This window comes from Lolium rigidum, chromosome 3, assembly GCF_022539505.1.
Source record: "Lolium rigidum isolate FL_2022 chromosome 3, APGP_CSIRO_Lrig_0.1, whole genome shotgun sequence".
In the NCBI taxonomy this organism is placed as follows: domain Eukaryota; kingdom Viridiplantae; phylum Streptophyta; class Magnoliopsida; order Poales; family Poaceae; genus Lolium; species Lolium rigidum.
The window spans coordinates 95,121,032-95,137,876 of NC_061510.1; the positions used below are offsets into that span (position 1 = coordinate 95,121,032).

Consider the following 16,845-nt stretch of genomic DNA (forward strand, 5'->3'; position numbering starts at 1 on the left):
TCTATGCCTAAAAAGTCCACCTTCAGGTTATCATCCGAACCCCTTCCGAGTATTAAGTTGCAAAGCAACAGACAATTGCATTAAGTATGGTGCGTAATGTAATCAATAACTACATCCTCGAACATAGCATCAATGTTTTATCCCTAGTGGCAACGAGCACAACACAACCTTAGGGGTTTCTGTCACTCCCCCAGGTGTCAATGCAGGCATGAACCCACTATCGAGCATAAATACTCCCTCTTGGAGTTACTAGCTTCAACTTGGCCAGAGCCTCTACTAATAACGGAGAGCATGCAAGATCATAAATAACACATAGGTAATAACTTGATAACCATAACATGGTATTCTCTATCCATCGGATCCCGACAAACACAACATATAGCATTACAGATAGATGATCTTGATCATGTTAGGCAGCTCACAAGATCCAACAATGAAGCACAATGAGGAGAAGACAACCATCTAGCTACTGCTATGGACCCATAGTCCAGGGGTGAACTACTCACTCATCACTCCGGAGGCGACCATGGCGGTGTAGAGTCCTCCGGAGATGAATCCCCTCTCGGCGAGGTGCCGGAGGAGATCTCCGAATCCCCGAGATGGGATCGGCGGCGGCGGCATCTCCGGAAGGTTTTCCGTATCGTGGTTTTTCGCATCGGGGTTTTCGCGACGGAGGCTTTAAGTAGGCGGAAGGGCGAGTCGGGGCCGACGAGGGGCCCACACCACGAGGCGGCGCGGGCCCCCTTTGGCCGCGCGGCCCCGTGGTCCGGCCACCTCGTGGCCCCACTTCGTATGCTCTTCGGTCTTCCGGAAGGTTCGTGGCAAAATAGGACCCCGGGACTTGATTTCGTCCAATTCCGAGAATATTTCATTACTAGGATTTACGAAACCAAAAACAACAGAAAACGAGCAAGCGGCACTTCGGCATCTTGTTAATAGGTTAGTTCCAGAAAATGCACGAATATGACATAAAGTGTGCATATAACATGTAGGAATCATCAATAATATGGCATGAAACATAAGAAATTATCGATACGTCGGAGACGTATCAACAGCCACGACCAATGTATCAGAAAAATGCGAGAACCGCTCTCTCTGCCTTGCGGGCCCAGAAACCTCATTAACTTGACACGTCGTGCAAGTGGCGGACACACGTCCTCCGCTATTCCTGGCGCACGTACTGTAGCTCTTGTATTTTCTCGTCCGTATGAAATTACTTTTTACCCCTTGTCCACGTGTACATCATCTGTCCCGCAATTTCTCAATCCAACGGCGCGTCCGTTCAGCGCACCTCTATATAAAGGTATCGTCTTCCTCCTCTAGTCCGTTCGCTCGCGCCGCACCTCTGTTTCTCCTCTGCAAGATCCTCCATTGCTCTCATTACTTCAAGCGCTCGGCCATACTCACACCCTTCGCCGCCAATCTCATTGATGCCTCCGCGCAAGCTCACGAGGCACAGCACACCCGAGTCGAGGATGGCGACTGAAGATCTGGGGAACACGGAGTGGGAGAGATCCAAAATCTCCCCTCAAGACATCAACCTACTGAAGAGGTTAGGGATCAGCAAGAAAGAGGGCGCGCTTCGCTTTCCCAGTGAAGAAAGCTATCCAACTCCTCCAATGGAATATCGGGTCAGTTTCGTCGACCATCTCAGATTGCAACTGCATCATCTCACTCCCAACTCCATCCTCCACATCTCAATCTTTATCACGCTTTGCGAAGCTTTCCTTGGAGTCCAGCCTAACTGGGCTCTATGGAAACGCATTTTCTTCTATCGCCGTAATGGCTCCCACGGCGTCGCCTATAACATTGGCGGCGTTGTCATCTGCGTCCGTCCCGACGTCGAATATTTCGACGTCAAATTCCCCGACTCAGTACAAGGGTGGCGAAAAAAGTGGTTGTATATTCATGAGGAGAACCATGGCTCTGTTGAAGACAACATCCCTCCTTTTGATGGCACCGAAAAAATCTGCCGCCGGCGTTCCTGGGATGCAGAGGCTACCGATGAAGAAAAAGCGGCGACAGAAGCTTTGATGACACGCATTCGCCAACTCCAAAATACCCGAGGTCAAGAACTATTGGGTGTGCAAATCACGGCGTACTTCCTTAGGACCAGGGTGCAACCCCTGCAAGCTCGCAAGAATCCCCTCTGGAAATATGCTGGCAACAAGGATGAGGATCGTTTGTCGGTGGATTTGCCGGTCAAGGATTTAGAAAAACTTGTCCGAAAAATCTCCTCCCTCAACAAGAAAGATCCTGTCCCCTCGTCTTGTCGCGTAAAGCCGTATAGCGCTACCAACGCGCTCCCTGAGGTAATGTTTGGCTGGACTATTTTTCTCGAGAACAAATTTTTGTTGACATCCTTCCCATAACTTCTTTGTCGACATTCTTCTTCTTTGCAGAATCACCCAAATCTTGTTTGTCTTCCTCCCCTTCCTGAAGGTGGAGAGGTCGAAGAACGGGCTGTTGTCACCGACGACAACCAGGGTACTTCTCGCCCTGAGAGTGAAACCGCGGGTTCTCGAAAATCTGCGGTATCCTCTGAAAAGGAAGATTCCGAGGCTACCGGATCGGCACACTCTCCTCCCCCAGCTGTTTCTCCCAGGAACAAGAGAAAGCGGGATGAAGTTGTCGACTCCGGCCCGGCACGCCTCCTGCCGAAGAAGTTGCTCCTACTGAAAAAAGGACAACTTTCGACCCTTACACCGATGCTCTCGTCAGCTCGTAAGTTCCTGCCGCTATTTTGTTGTTTGCCAATGCTTTGTTTTCGACTATGTTGTTTACTGTTTTGTCGCCTTTTGGTAGTGATGATGAGGATGATATTCAACCTATTGACGCGACTGCTCGAATGAGCACGTCCCGTAAATTAGTTGTTTCTGAAGCTCCTCCTGATGGGGATGAAACTTCTCCTCCTCAACGAGATGCAGAGCATCCCACTCCAATTGCCAGCCCCCGAGCCTCTTCACCAAAGAGAGCTAGGGTAGAAACGTCCAAGGACCCTCTTCTGCTGGCTGGTAGTTCCACTACTCCTTCATTGGATGATGTAAGATTTGTACCGTTCTTCTCCCGAATATTTCAACATTTGTCGACTTCCCTTTGTTTCTTGCGTAAATCCTGTCGAACTTTTCCTTCTATATTGACTTTTTTTGCTCTTTCTTCAGCCTCTGATGCAGGAATTTGTTCGCCTCGGTACTCAATTCATCGGGTACCGCGACCATGCAAATAAACTTAAAGGTACTACTTTTTCCTTGTTCTCTCTACTACATATACTCCTTTATTTTTGCCGTGTCGTTTACCTGTCGTTTATTTTTACCAGAAACTCTTGCCGAAGCCAACAAACGCGCTGACGCTCTTGCTGTTAAGTTAGAGCAAAGCGAAGCAGCTCGCAAGAAAGCTGAAGCAGATGCTGCCACCGTCGAAGACCTGCGAAAAGGCTTCACGCCGCGGAAACTTCTCTGAGCGAGCATATAACCGAACAATCTGCTCGCGAAGGATTAATTATCAAGCGCTTAGAGTCGCAGAGCCGCCGCTTTGTCAGTAAGTGCCCGAACTATGTTGATTTCGTTGGACTTGCTTTCCTTTTCTTGTTTGTTGACCAATAACATTTTGCCTTAGCAGGGAAAACATGTCAAGAATATGAACTTGAAGATCCTGACAATGATCCCCTTCTTGACGCGCTTTCTCTCCTTAAAATTCATGGAGATGAAGCACGCGAAGGCCTTGCTGAAGCTGGGGCGGGACTGTCGCGGCTCTATCCTTACTTCTTCCCGAAGAAAGAGGAACCCGCACCTTTCCTTGCTCTCGCTAAATTTTTCAATTCTCAAGAAAATCTCGGGCTCAAACTTCGCCAAGAAGGTTTGAAGGTTGGCGTTGAAGGCACTATTGCTCTGGTTGCCGACAGCCAACAGAATGTCGACTGGACTAGGGTTGGCAACACGCAGGAGATGGAGACCAAGAAATGGCAATCGCTGATCAAGGCTGCGAAGCCAAACTCGAAGAAGGTCCTCGCCTATCTTGGATGCAAGCCAACTCCAGCTCCAAGTTCATCAAAGTCGGAGGTCAAGTAGACCAACTTTGCCTTCTTTGTCGTTCTCTTTTGGTGTTGTCGCCTTATATAGATTTGGCGACAATTGACCCCTTTGTTCATTAGGAGCCATCCTTTTGTAATAGCTATGTAAATATGCCGAATATCAATGGAAATTTGTTTTGCTTGATGATTGATGTTGAGCCTTTTCTTTCAGTTGACGTTCGATAACTATACTCCGTCGGCTGCTCCTTCCGATATTTTGCCTACTTCTCATTCGACGAAAACACTTGTTAATACTGAACTTGATGGAGATTCCTCGAGTAAGAATTTTCCGCAAGACTTGGAAGAACTTCGTCGACAGCTTCAGTATGCGAAGAAGCAAACACTTGTGATGATGGAACAATCTCGCAAGGTGTAACATCCCAAAAATTTAAATATTAAAATACATGCATTGCATCCATAAGCATCATGGCATCCTTGCATTCACTAGGAAAGTTTTGTTGAACTTTAAATCTATAAAGAAACTTTAAACCCGAAGTAATACAAATAAAATCATATAGGCCTTTGTGCCATTTTCAATTTTTTTTAATGTTCTAAAAGTGATTCCAAAATATTCTTTATTGAATAAGGAATTCACTGATATTTTATTTGGATTTTCTGACTTGTTTTGACTTACTTTTGATCAAATTCCATTTGTCAAATTATTTTCCAAATACTAAAAATAGAAAAGAGAAAAGAGATTTGGTAAAATAAAATAAATAAATAAAAACTTGCGGGCAAATGGCCAAGCCAAACTCCAAATGAGCGACCCAGCCAGGCAACTCAATCGTGCAGGCCGGCCTGTCCGCGTGCGTGCACGCTCGCGCGACGCAGCAGCGCAGCAAACCACCGTCCGCATCCGCGAATCTTTTTCCTCACGTGCGGGTCCCACCGCCACATCAGCGTCGTCTTCAAGCCCAGACACCAAGCGTCGCACAGCACACGAACGTAACTCACAGTCAGTTTCTTCTGTTTACTCTCCAATTAATTTCCGGCGATTTAAGCCACTATTTGACGCACCGTTTCTTCCTACTTAAGCTCCATTCCCTCCTCTTCATTTCCCCCCAAACGGCACACCTAGAGAGCCCCCAGGCTGCTCGAATTCGAGCTCGAAGGTCCGCAGCACCGTCACGGTAAATCGTCGTCCGCTCCCGTGTCGCTCCCAGGGGCGGCACCGGGGCGGCCCCAACTCCGGCCGCGAGGCCCCCTCCACCCGCGCGCCCCTTCTCGCCGCCGCCGGCGGCGCTTGCCGCGGTGGCGGCGGGCCCCGCCCCAAAGGTGGTGGTGGCTCTCCCTGCGCTCCGGGAGATCTCGCGCTCGTCCATGGCGGCGGCGCTCCTCCGCTTCGTGTGCGGCGCCGGCGCTGCTCGCTGGCCGGCGTCGCTCCCGGCGCCGTCCTCTCTCCGGCTCTCGTCCCGCCGAGAGTGGGCTTGCTGCGTGGGGGCGGCCGGATCGACCGTGCCGGCCGTCGCGATCCGGGTGAGCTTCGCCCTCCTCGCCCGTGCTGCTGCCCATCCCTCCACTCCGGTCGCGGCGGTGCTCGTCGTGTCTCTCTCCACCCCACCACCGCTTGTACTCGTCCGGCGCTCGTGCGTGGCACGGCGGGTCTGTCTCGGCCTTGTGCTCGTTCCCGGATCCGGCGGGCTCCGGTGGCGGTCTCTTCGCCCCCGGCTCTGGTGCATGAGGTCGGCTTGGCCTTGGTGGTGGCTCGGGTGGAGCTCCCGTGGCCGGCGTGGTGCTCGGGCGTCGGTGGTTCGGCCGGTGGCGGCCTGGCCCGTGGTGACCAATGGTGGTCGGTGGTGTGCTCTCCGGTGGTTGCGGGAGTTCTACCTCTTTGCTCGGCCATCATCCCGCAGCGGGTTGCCGTGCTGGGGCTGGCCGGTGCCGTGGTTCCGCAGCTTGGCGGCCATGGTGGCGACGCGCTCCCTACAACGGGGGCCGTCGTGGCTGGGCGTTGAGCCCCTCCGTCTCGCCATCGGTGTCGGTGGGTGCTGCTCCCCGTACTTGGTGTGCCCCATGGTTTGCAGATGGCGGCCATGGGTGCGGTCTCCTCTCCGATGTGATGCGAGCCGTGGCAGTGGGGGTGGTGGTATCTTCTTGCCGGTTGCTAGGCTCATGCGTCGGATCCTCGTCGGAGCTCTATGGTGTGACCGCGCGGGTGGTCTTCGTGTGTGCTCTCGGCTAGCCCACCCTTCGGGTATATCGAACCCATCGGGGTTGGGGTTGCCCTCGGCGGTGCTATGCCTTTCGACTACGGCGGCGACCCCCGCGTGCGGTGAGGGTGTGATGCCCTTTGACTTCAGCCGGTGGCACACACACGCCGTGGCGTTGTCTCGGCTGCGCGCGACCTTTCAGCCAGACCCACGACACAGTGGTGGCGGCGCGTTGTGTGTCCTCGGATGCGTGTTGCCCTTCGATTACGTTGGTGATGCAGTTCCACGGCTGAGTCCCTGCTATTATGTCCTGCGGACTCTTCCTTGTGATTGCTGTGCTTGGGTCGGGATGAGTTTTTCTCATCAATCAATTGTCTCCGAGGATTCTCGGGGTGACCTCCTTTTTCTAGCTGTTGTAGTTTTGTTGGTGTGTGTGTGTTTTCTCTTATATCTCCTCCTGTACCCCCTGTAAACTCCGGTTCATTTGGACCCCTATCTTGTAGAGGCTGCAAAGCCTCATAGGCAACTTTGAATGAAAAAAAAAATTCAGGTGGGGATTCGCTCCCCCCCGGTGACCATTCGAAAAAAAGGGTAAATCGTCGATTGCGGTGAGCACGGTCCATCTTTTGATCTCTAGTTTCTTTCAAACTTCCTATTTCTTCATTGCGCATCTCTGAGGCTTTGTTTCGCAATTTTTGGTACACCACAGTGACGGCGCCATCTTCGTGTGTGAGCACGTCCGCGGGACGATTTTCGACGAGCGATCATCGGAGAACCAGTGTACCACGACGTCCGTGATTTCGCCATCATTTTCGTCTTGTCAATTCGAGCGCCGTCGTCTGCTTCACCATCACCAGCGATCACCAGAACCTTGACACCGTCAACCAGCGAGTCTGACCACGTAGTCCAACCGCTATTCTCGTACGTGAAGTGCTGACCATCTTTGTTTTATCTTTTCCTTTCTTCATTTTCCATGAACCACAAGATCTAGATCCGAAGGCTGATATTAGATGACTTAGATGAAGGGGTATGAACCAATCAGAATCAGCCAATTGTCATATCCAGTCTAATTTTCGTATATATTGGACAGAGAAACATAGAACCTTGTTAAAATCATATCTTTAGCTCCGTTCATCCAAATTTAGCAAACTTCGTGTCCCTGGATTCATAAAAACGTGTAGAATACAGTAGACACATAATATTCCACTTTTGCATCATATTTTTACACAGTTTTGCAGAAACTCAATTAGAGTATTTTGGCCTTATAAATAGTTCTACAAAATATTTTTTAGTAATTCCTTTTGCATTTAGCAGAGATTTGAACCCTCTGTACAGTAGTATTAGAAAATAAAAATGTTACCTATACATTTCTCTTGTAGTATTTGTTTAGTGTTGTAGACTTTTCTAATGATAGGAAATGTTTTTAATTATTAATTCAACACTAAAATTTTGCCATGGCATCATGTATATAGTTGAAAACCAGAGAACATGTTAAGTGTGTCGTTCATGTTTAATCCACATATTGCATACATATTTTATTTGTGGATGTCTATATGTTGCTATGTGTTTATGGAGTGAAAATTTTGTTTGTAGATTGTGGTTGTGCTGATTGCAACGAGTGTTTCTGCGAAGAGTGTACCAACTCGTAATCTCACCAAGGCAAGTGACACACACCAAAAGTCCTAGTTTTAATTCTTGCACTGTAGTATTTTTATAGTAGACATGTCTAGGATTTATGCTTTTTGCCTGCTATTAAATCCTAGTAGTTTAGCTACACCACTCCTAGACTCCCTTAGCCGCCATTAAATTTAGTTGTTACCTGCTATTCCATGGAAAATGTTTTGATAGAGGTTAAGGAAAAACAACTAAGTTTAATGAATTACCCGGGTGAATGGTGGAGTTATGGAGAGGGTGGTCGTATCGAGGGCAAGACCCCGGTGCTAGTGCACACTTGCGGAAAGTCACCCGAGCTTAAAGAGATTGTAGACAAACCTTGCTCATTAGCTTCACGTACAACCACATGCTACCGTGGCTCGGCTTGACAAAGTATGTTGTATGAACCCGGATCCTAGGGGCCGGTGGTGGTAGAGGGATACTGTAGGTGGAACGGGGCCCTTAGGGAATGGTTCGGGTGATTACACACAGAAGGTCTCGGCCACGGTCTGCACCTGTCCTCTGAGCAAAATGTGCATCGAGGTAGAAGGATTGACCTGGCCATTACTTCTATAAATGTTCAAAGACTACCCTCTCAACCAGGGGGTCTGAAGGGGCAAACGAATCTGGGTCGTCCAATCCACATGCAACAGTAATTTTTGAGTCCCACTTTTCACAGCAACCGTCGGATGCATACATTTTCTTTTACATGCCACAGCTCGTTCACGGTCTATGACGTATGGGCCCGTTTTCGTGTAGGACCGACAGCCAGAGGCAGCAGCGGGCGCTCCTCCGTGTAGCTCGTTTCATTCGTTGTTCCATGGAGTGGTGAAAACCCTAGATCGGGATTGGCCTCTCCTCCCCCAATCATCGCCTCCTCTCCTGCGCGCGTGGGCAGTGAAAACCCTAGATCGCGGGAGCCCCAATCCTCGCGTCTCCTCCTCCCTTCTCAGCCTCGCTGGAGTGGAGGCTGGCGGGGAATAGAGGCGGCTCGACGATGCAGCGGCGCGATGGGGCTGGGCCGGTGCGGCGAAGGGCGGCTGCTGTGTGTTTCGAGTCGAGGGCGCGGTGGTGGGTTGGCGACGGCGACGACGGCGTGCGGAGGATGGAGGCGGAGCTGCGCCGGTCGCCAGGCTTCCGCCTCCGTCTCCTGGTCAGTCCCGGCCTCCATTGAGCTGGGCGTAGCAGCGTCGGGCAAAGAAGAGCAAGCAACGGGGCGACTCCGCCGCCATGGAGGCCCCGGAGGAGGTAGTGGACGCGGGAGGAGGAGAGGAGGAGCGGGTGGCCGGGGCGGAGCAGGTGTGGCCGGCCCGCAGGAGGGAGGCGCAGTGATGGAGGGCGACCGGCGGCGTGCTCGTGTTTCATCTACTCTGCAATCTGTGTAGATCAACCTTCAAGCGACGTTTCTTTATCGATCTTGTCGATCTACGCGTTCTGGTCAGTTGGCTTGGTATGCGTTTTCTCATGTGCTGTTTACAGTTTCCCTACTTGCGCCTTGCATGTTCGACAAAATGCCTGCCTGCTGATTTCGTTTTGGTTCCTTCGTTTTTTCGGTATATGTAGGTTCTTTGGTCCGGCCGCTGACTGCTTCTGAAGATTATTGGGGGCTGCCTCTTCTGCGCTAAGAGAAAAAAAAGGTGCTTCCTTTGCCCCATTTTCTGTGTAGATTCTCCTGTATAGGAATTTGGCGAGAATACGTTTGGAGTACCAACCACTTAACTGTCACCCGGTTCTTGCTCACATGCCAAACGGCATTCTGGCCTAATATGCTTTTTCCCCTTTTTATCTAAAAAACAAGGGAAATATGTATTGCTCTGCACTTCGTACTTTAGCCTAAGAAGAAACTAATTTCAAGACACTTTGTATAGATCACTGAGAGTACTACTTAGAAGTACAGTTGTATTTACCGTGGATACATGATTTAAGAAGAAGATATATGCAGTCGATTGATCAGGTTGTCTCGGTAGCCTAAAAATCGGCCGGCCGTATTTGTGCAGGTCCTGGTTTCTGAGGATTTCACAAGAATCAGGTGTGACTGTGTTGTGTTGTCTGCTCCTGTCAAGGTTGGTTTCTATTTGCCTGTAAACTTTGTATGCTCAACTCATGTTCCCTAATTCGTGTACTTACCTTTCTCTTTATCCTGGAAATATGTCCGTTTGTTGTGTATCTTTATTTAATTGTTATATTCTTTCATGTTATATTGCGAATCTCGACGGGATGTGCACCCTTGTGTCCGTTGTTATTCCGATTTTAGAGACCCTTGCATAACGATGTGCTCTGCCGGCCTTGTTTTACCGGTGTGAGGTGACTGCATGTTAGCGTATAGAAGTTCAGCGTGTGCAGCTCATAGAATGAGTACCCTGGAGAGAGATACTATGCGTCTTACTTCTGTAAGTTCCGGACCTCTTGGTGGGCAGCCGGCCTTTGATTGGCATTTTTGCGCTCACGTCTTATGGCGTCGGTTCGTTATGTGTAGGTTCTGTAAATGCTGGTTGTATTGGACCAAATGTAATAAGTGATGAGATAATTATCCTGGATTTTATGTTGTGTTTGTTAGCAGCCTCTTGTGCTGATCTTATGGCAGGCGTACCCTGATGCATTGTTGGGGCTCTACAATGTAATAATTCCTAAAAATAGTGATGACGTAGCTGCATGGATGTCACGAATAAAATAAAATAATAACATGGATTTGTAAACTGTAAGCCGCATTCCAGGAACACCATCTATATGTGGCATGTAGGGTACACCGGGATAAGTTTTTACTTGTGCATCACATCTTTGTCCATGTGAGAAGGTCTTATGAGCTGATTTTCCTCTTCGGTTTTTGCTCCACCATAGCCTGTTTTTGCTCCACCATAGCCTGTTTTTGCTCCTCCCTTCAGGATATTTCTGGGCTTATAATTTTTCATTTTAGGAAATTGGTATATCTCTCAAACCCTTATATCGCTTTTATGAATTCAGTACCAGAATTTTGTTCCTACATTTATTTTCATGGGTAAAAACCGTGTTCTTTTTTCTGGTGGTTTTTCTTGTGCGGTTGTTTGGTTCTTCCATTGTCAGGTTTTGTGGAATCACACTAAACTGATAACTGATGTCATCTCTAGGATGTCTCTTGCTTTGTAGATGGTATTGATTTGGTGGAACCTGTTCGTTCTGCTTAGTGAGTTTGTTGGCTAACCAGTTGTGTTTATCACGGTATTAGGGTCTATGGTTTCAAAAAAATTATGATCTTATGTGTTTCTGATTACAGTTCTTTGTTTGTGTTACCAGTGATGCTGTGCTTTCATGTGGTTCTGTGTGCCCCTACTTTCCTGCTGCTCTTGTGATGTGTCCATGCGCTACGCCCATCATTAAGGTTGGTCATTGTCCTGGTCGTTCCAGAAGATCTAGAGTGGTTGGATCGCCTGCTACCAATGTGCCTGCAGATCACACGGTCCCTTCGGCACCTCGCCCTGCTCTCTATGTTAATTACTCACTATATGCTATGGTTTTGTGCAGGCTTTTGAGCTCCTGGTTATAACTTAGTTATCTGCATTATATGTACTTTCTTACCAATATTTTTAGTTCGCACTAGCCTTTTTCGAGGTATCTACCATGGGCATTTGCTGGTGCCTTTCCTGCAGAGTGGCTGAATGCCGCATTTTGCTTGTATGTGGTAGCATTGTTTTGCCGCACCGTGTGTGATGTGCGTCTTTTGCAAGTGTGTGCTTTCTCCATCCGCTCTTGTTTTCTTGCAGGTGAAGGCCATGAGATTACATCTGCTTTGCCTACGAATTACTTTTGTCTTCCTTTACGTTGCTACCTGTTAAGATCTATTTTGTGTGGTCTCTCTTGCTTGTTCTAATTGTCTTTCTTGTGCTATTTCAGATGCTGATCAACCTGCTTTCTGAGATTCACAAGGATAGCCGTCAGTGGACCATATGTGTTCTTGTTTCCCGCATGTGGCACTACCGTGGAGGGACCGACGAGGGTCCTATCAAACACACTGATCTGGTTCTGATTGATGAGCAGGTTGGTGCTACACTTGCTCTTTTTTTTTCTTCTTCCTTGCTTCTCTTTGTACCAATCATGCAGTTGTTGTGTTTTTTTTATAGGGAAGCCATATGTATGGTCAGCTCCCTCCAGCCACGTCTGAGTGCCTCAAGGATGTGCTGCAAGAGGGGAAGGTTTTTGTTATCAGGAAATTCCTGTGCAACTCGTCCAAGACAAATTTCAGGCCTGTAGAGAGCCCTTTCATGGTTCAGTTCACTAAGTTTACCATTGTTGAGGAGAGGCCTGGGTTGGAAGATGGTTATCCATTCTGCACCTACAACCTGACTTCGTTTGCTGATATCCCCGATCGCAGTGGGCCTCCTACACGCTTCATTGGTTAGTTCTCTTCATACGCTGTCATGTCCCTGTTTGGTTTTCCTGTCTGTTTTGTACCATCAAATTTGTTTTGCTGCAGATGTTATTGGAAAGATATCTCGGACTTAGTCGTTGTTCATTCTATATACAGGACAGCAGGTTCTAACACGAGGATAGTTATACTTACAGACTTGATGTAAGAGCTGCCAATTGTTACCTCTTTTCCTTTGTGCAGATTGTCATTATCTATAACTAAGGATTGTTCTCTGGGGTGATCGGGCGGTTGAATTTGATGCAGACGCGGTTCGTGCCATGGGTGACAAAGAGCCAGTTATTTCTATCTTTGTGGGAAGATTGCCTAAGTCACACCGTGGTAATTGCTACAATAGTAAATACAATTGTCAATTCTTTATGCTCCTTGTGTTTTCAGTGCTATGCAAAGCATTTCTTCATGTATATTATCCATCTACTTGCTTCCTTCTTTTGCATTCATGAGATGGTTTCATTCGGTACATGTTTCGTGCTTACATTTTTTGGATTTGTTTTGCTGCAGGTGTTACAGGGTTAAGTGGTAGCTCTGCCTGTCGCTGGTACATTGACGAGGATATACCTGATGTCAATTCCTTCCGTGCAAGGTAGATTTTTGAGCCTCGTGTTGTTCCTTATGTTCTAGGGTCTTCGCTCTGTCTACTTGGTATGTAAGGTTGTGCATTCCATGCTGCAGCCTTGGAGGCCAGTTTACTCCTCTGACTGCCTATATCCCCACGGTGCCCGATGCCCTTCCAACCCATGTCTATGCGGATCCTATTGAGATGACCATGAAAGAGCTCAACGGGGTTGATCCCTTCGTTGATATGGTGATCCCATATTCTTTCAAAATCTCTTCCGTGTGGATTCTTATATAGTTTCACTGTCATGCTCATGTTACCTTCTGCGCTGTCTGCAGGACAAAAGGTATATCTTCTTCTGGCTTGTGGCAAGCTTTGTTGGTTTCCGTTGATTGCAATTGTCTGGTGCTTCGCAACGCCTAGGTAGTCTACTCTCGAGTCATGGTTGCAGCGCCCAGTTCGACGAGGTGCAGTGCCCCAAGCGCCCAGGATGGCCCCTCAACCTGCTCGTGAGGTGGGTGGGAGATGGAGGTGCCGCTAACTTCCTCATCCACAACATCAGGCTTTCTGAGGCGGCCCTCCGCTCTCGCTCAAGCCACTGCAGCCTCGAGGATCAAATCTTCCTAGGGGAAATGTCCCCAAGCAGAGAAGGGATGGCACGACCTGTGCGGAGGCAGTCGTCGTCATCCTTGGCATCCAGCTGAGCGCCTCGTCAGAGAGGTGTACCTCTCCTTTCCAGCCATCCTCTTACAATGATTTTATCTAATTCATGGGAATTCTCAGACGATGAGGATAAAAAGTTTCCTTTTGATGAATTGAAGCATAAAATCTGTATGCTAGATTTAAAGTAAATCCTATATTATATGCTTATTGATATTTGCATCCCTCTTTTTCCTAATATTCTGTGATGCGTTTCTTGTTGATTCCATTTAAGTGGTACTTCTTTACAACTCTATCTACAAATCCTAGAAGCTGAGTTGATTCTAGGCGGGTGTTTCTGCAGACATCTTGTTTATTTTCTTGGTATGCTGGATTCTTGTTGGCTGCGGGCTCTATAAATGCCATTCATGATCCATTTAACTTTACGTGTTAATAACTTTGATTTGAAATGACGAGGCAGCCTCGGGTGGGAGAAGGAACAACATCACGTCGAGAAGGAGGGGCATCACACGATGCGTTGTGGATCACAAGGATAAATGTGACCAAATTGTTCATGGTAGGACATGTTTAAAGTCATGATAAAAGCGACCAAATTGTCAAAAACCGTGATGTTGCTTTGTGTTTAGGAGCACAAGATGTATGTCTCCTGATCAAAAGCAAGTGGTTTCTTCTGATTTCCATCGCCTTTCCTTTCCAGGTTTTGCATGTTCGAATGATGGGTTAGTTCTTTGGGCATGATATAAAATATGATTGTAGTCTTATTAATTGCGAGCCCCCTTACATATTCTATATTGCACCATTATTTGATACTGAGACTAAAAATATATTGTTGTTCATGGCAGGACAAGCCAAATTGTCAAAAAGGCAATGTTCGCTGAGCAGAACCTGGTTGTGCCATATGATTATCACCATTACAATCCATGAATATTTAGTTATGGTAATGATCTTGGCTTATTCATCTAAATTCTTAGTTGTTGAATTATTCCATGTTTTCTTCTCTTTTGCTACTCTGTTTCACCAAGAAGATTGAATGTTTGTTTCATTCAATGTTTTTGTATGATTGTTTCTCCAACTAACATGGTTTTGTCAGAATTTAACCAACTTACCCCATACAGTGAAGTTAAACAGCATGCTCTCGTGATTTGTTATATGCCAACTGAAGAATATATATGCTGTTATATGTCACTACGGAATAATATATATGCACACTATAGTTTATTATGGACATTTTACACTATGTCACAGTTGCTTCAGATTACCTTCCTATTAGAGAAGGTTGTCGTATCACTTAGATGTTTAAAGAGCATGAGATGAGAAAATCCAAATGAAATGTTTTCATATTACTACATGTTTGCTAGCCAACAGTGTTGTTGTTATGGTGTCCAACATACCAGCCCATGAAACCAATTAACAGTAATTGTGTAGCCATGCAGGTGAGTCATGCAAAGCTAATACAAGATGATGCGCTCGAAATGGAGGATTTAATTTGGTACGACTATATGTTATAGAAGCTTGCCAAAAACAAGCCCAATAGCAGAAATCAAATGAAAATTACTCTAGGTGGAAGAAGCTACTACTCCAGGCCTGACTAAAGAAAGAAGTATTTTATACCTTAGTTGGATTTAGTTACTACCATTGATATCTTCTTTCACCGACTTGACAGGTTATTTACGATATAACCTGTCAAGTAGATGTTGAGCTAAAAAATATATGTGCTGACGTTTTTATGTTACTTGGCTGCTTTGTAGATGCTGAGCTAAGACCTTTAATGTTTGGGTTTGGGTGGCAGGGGATTCTTGCATTGTCGGACATCAGACAGTATTTGGTGTTGTAGGAGTGTCAGGTAATTGTAAACTACATCTTGTGATGCAGATGATGGTACACGTTGGGCTGCTGATGCAATATGAACCAACGCTTGGTGAAATTTGCTTGGCTAATATAGTATTCTTTTCTAAAATTCCCAAGCCTGGCAGGGTACATTTGGCGAGGTTCTGAAATTATGTGGGCATGTTTTCAGAGACTTATATACATCATTATTATTATGCATGATTTGTAGTGTGTTCAAACCAGAGTGTTTCTTTTATTGGATGCTGTGTGTTATGTACTTATGTGATACACTTATGGCAGTATTAGATGAACCAGACCTATATATGTTAGAATCTATGTTATGCATAGCTAAACGGGGAAGCTATCATGAGCCTCATGGTTTAAAGCCAATAAATATCAATCATATATGGTTACAATACAGTCATGGATACAACTTATGGTTACAATACTATCTTGTTTTTGTGTTTGAGCCACTGTGACAGCACTTCTTCTCAAGCTATGGCCTCATAGACTGAAATTTTGGCTAATTAATTTTTTTGTTTGGTTCCTGCATTTGATGTATTGTTTAAAAGCGGTGTGTTTTAACTTCTTCTATTTTTTTGTAGAAGAGTATTGCATACTCAGCTACTCCAATCGTTTGAGGATGGTGGAATTGATTGCTGAATCAATGGTGCCATGTCATGCCCCCTATATTACATTTGCCCAAATCAAAGTGCATATATTTCCACGAGGTTTTGTTGTAATACAATACAAGTCTTTTGGGCTACGCTGCATTCCTAGAAGATGCTGGGAGTGTTAGAGGGTACCACGACACTACATCTAAGCATCACAGAGTGTTGAGTACATTGATTATGAGTAGAAGGATTTTAAGATAAATATGGTAGTGTCTTACCAATCATGTGGCATTAGCTATTGTTTTGTCCATTTCTTTTTGCTAGCCATTTATCTCTCCCCTATAGTGTAATTTTTGTATTGTTGGTATCATAAATATGAAATTAGCACAGGATAATGATGTGTTTGAAGAAAAACACATGCTACAGTTAGTAAACCAGAGGTGAGGAGGCTATTTCAAATACTGTGGTCGAGAGCGCTCGAGACTTCGATTATGGAGGCCAAATATTGTGGCATATTCGCTAGCTTCAATTCAATGGGTGACAGGTGAGCAGGAAAAGAGTGTAATGATATAGTCTTGGGAGGGAGAGGAGAACTAGGTGTGGATTTTAAAGTAGTAATCAATCTTGGGCCATTCACGCGGTTGCTTCGATTGTACCATGCATGACAAATTTAGAGTAAATAATCTTGGGTTGGAACTGATGACTGCTACAGACAGATAAAAGGGTTGTCGTACACAACACTGTGCTTGGTTTACCTTGGGCTCATCATCAAGGACGATGGCAGCAGTCGGGCACTCGGGCCTGAGGAGGCGGTGCTGTCAGCGAGTCTCCGCCGGAGGAGGCGAGGACCAGCATGATGTTTCATAACTTCAAATCATTCAATAATTGATGTTTAGGAAATGTATTAAGAGCATCGT

General features: G+C 46.6%; 1 protein-coding gene and 2 long non-coding RNA genes across 3 annotated transcripts; all 3 read left to right on the forward strand.

Annotated features, from left to right (window-relative positions):
* Positions 1–9,433: 9,433 nt before the first annotated feature.
* Positions 9,434–12,348, forward strand: LOC124695208. Its single transcript, XM_047228086.1, has 5 exons — positions 9,434–9,509; positions 9,870–9,935; positions 11,740–11,883; positions 11,967–12,240; positions 12,320–12,348. The coding sequence occupies exons 3-5, from the start codon at positions 11,740–11,742 to the stop codon at positions 12,346–12,348; spliced, it is 447 nt and encodes a 148-aa protein (XP_047084042.1). The 5' UTR covers positions 9,434–9,509; positions 9,870–9,935.
* Positions 12,349–12,407: 59 nt separating this feature from the next.
* LOC124701964 lies at positions 12,408–14,983 on the forward strand. The gene is made up of 7 exons (XR_007002288.1): positions 12,408–12,592; positions 12,773–12,854; positions 12,944–13,076; positions 13,166–14,043; positions 14,114–14,206; positions 14,330–14,424; positions 14,913–14,983. It is a non-coding gene; the product is annotated as an uncharacterized LOC124701964 (long non-coding RNA).
* Positions 14,984–15,077: 94 nt separating this feature from the next.
* Positions 15,078–16,059, forward strand: LOC124697678. Its single transcript, XR_007000819.1, has 3 exons — positions 15,078–15,150; positions 15,236–15,330; positions 15,920–16,059. It is a non-coding gene; the product is annotated as an uncharacterized LOC124697678 (long non-coding RNA).
* Positions 16,060–16,845: the final 786 nt, after the last annotated feature.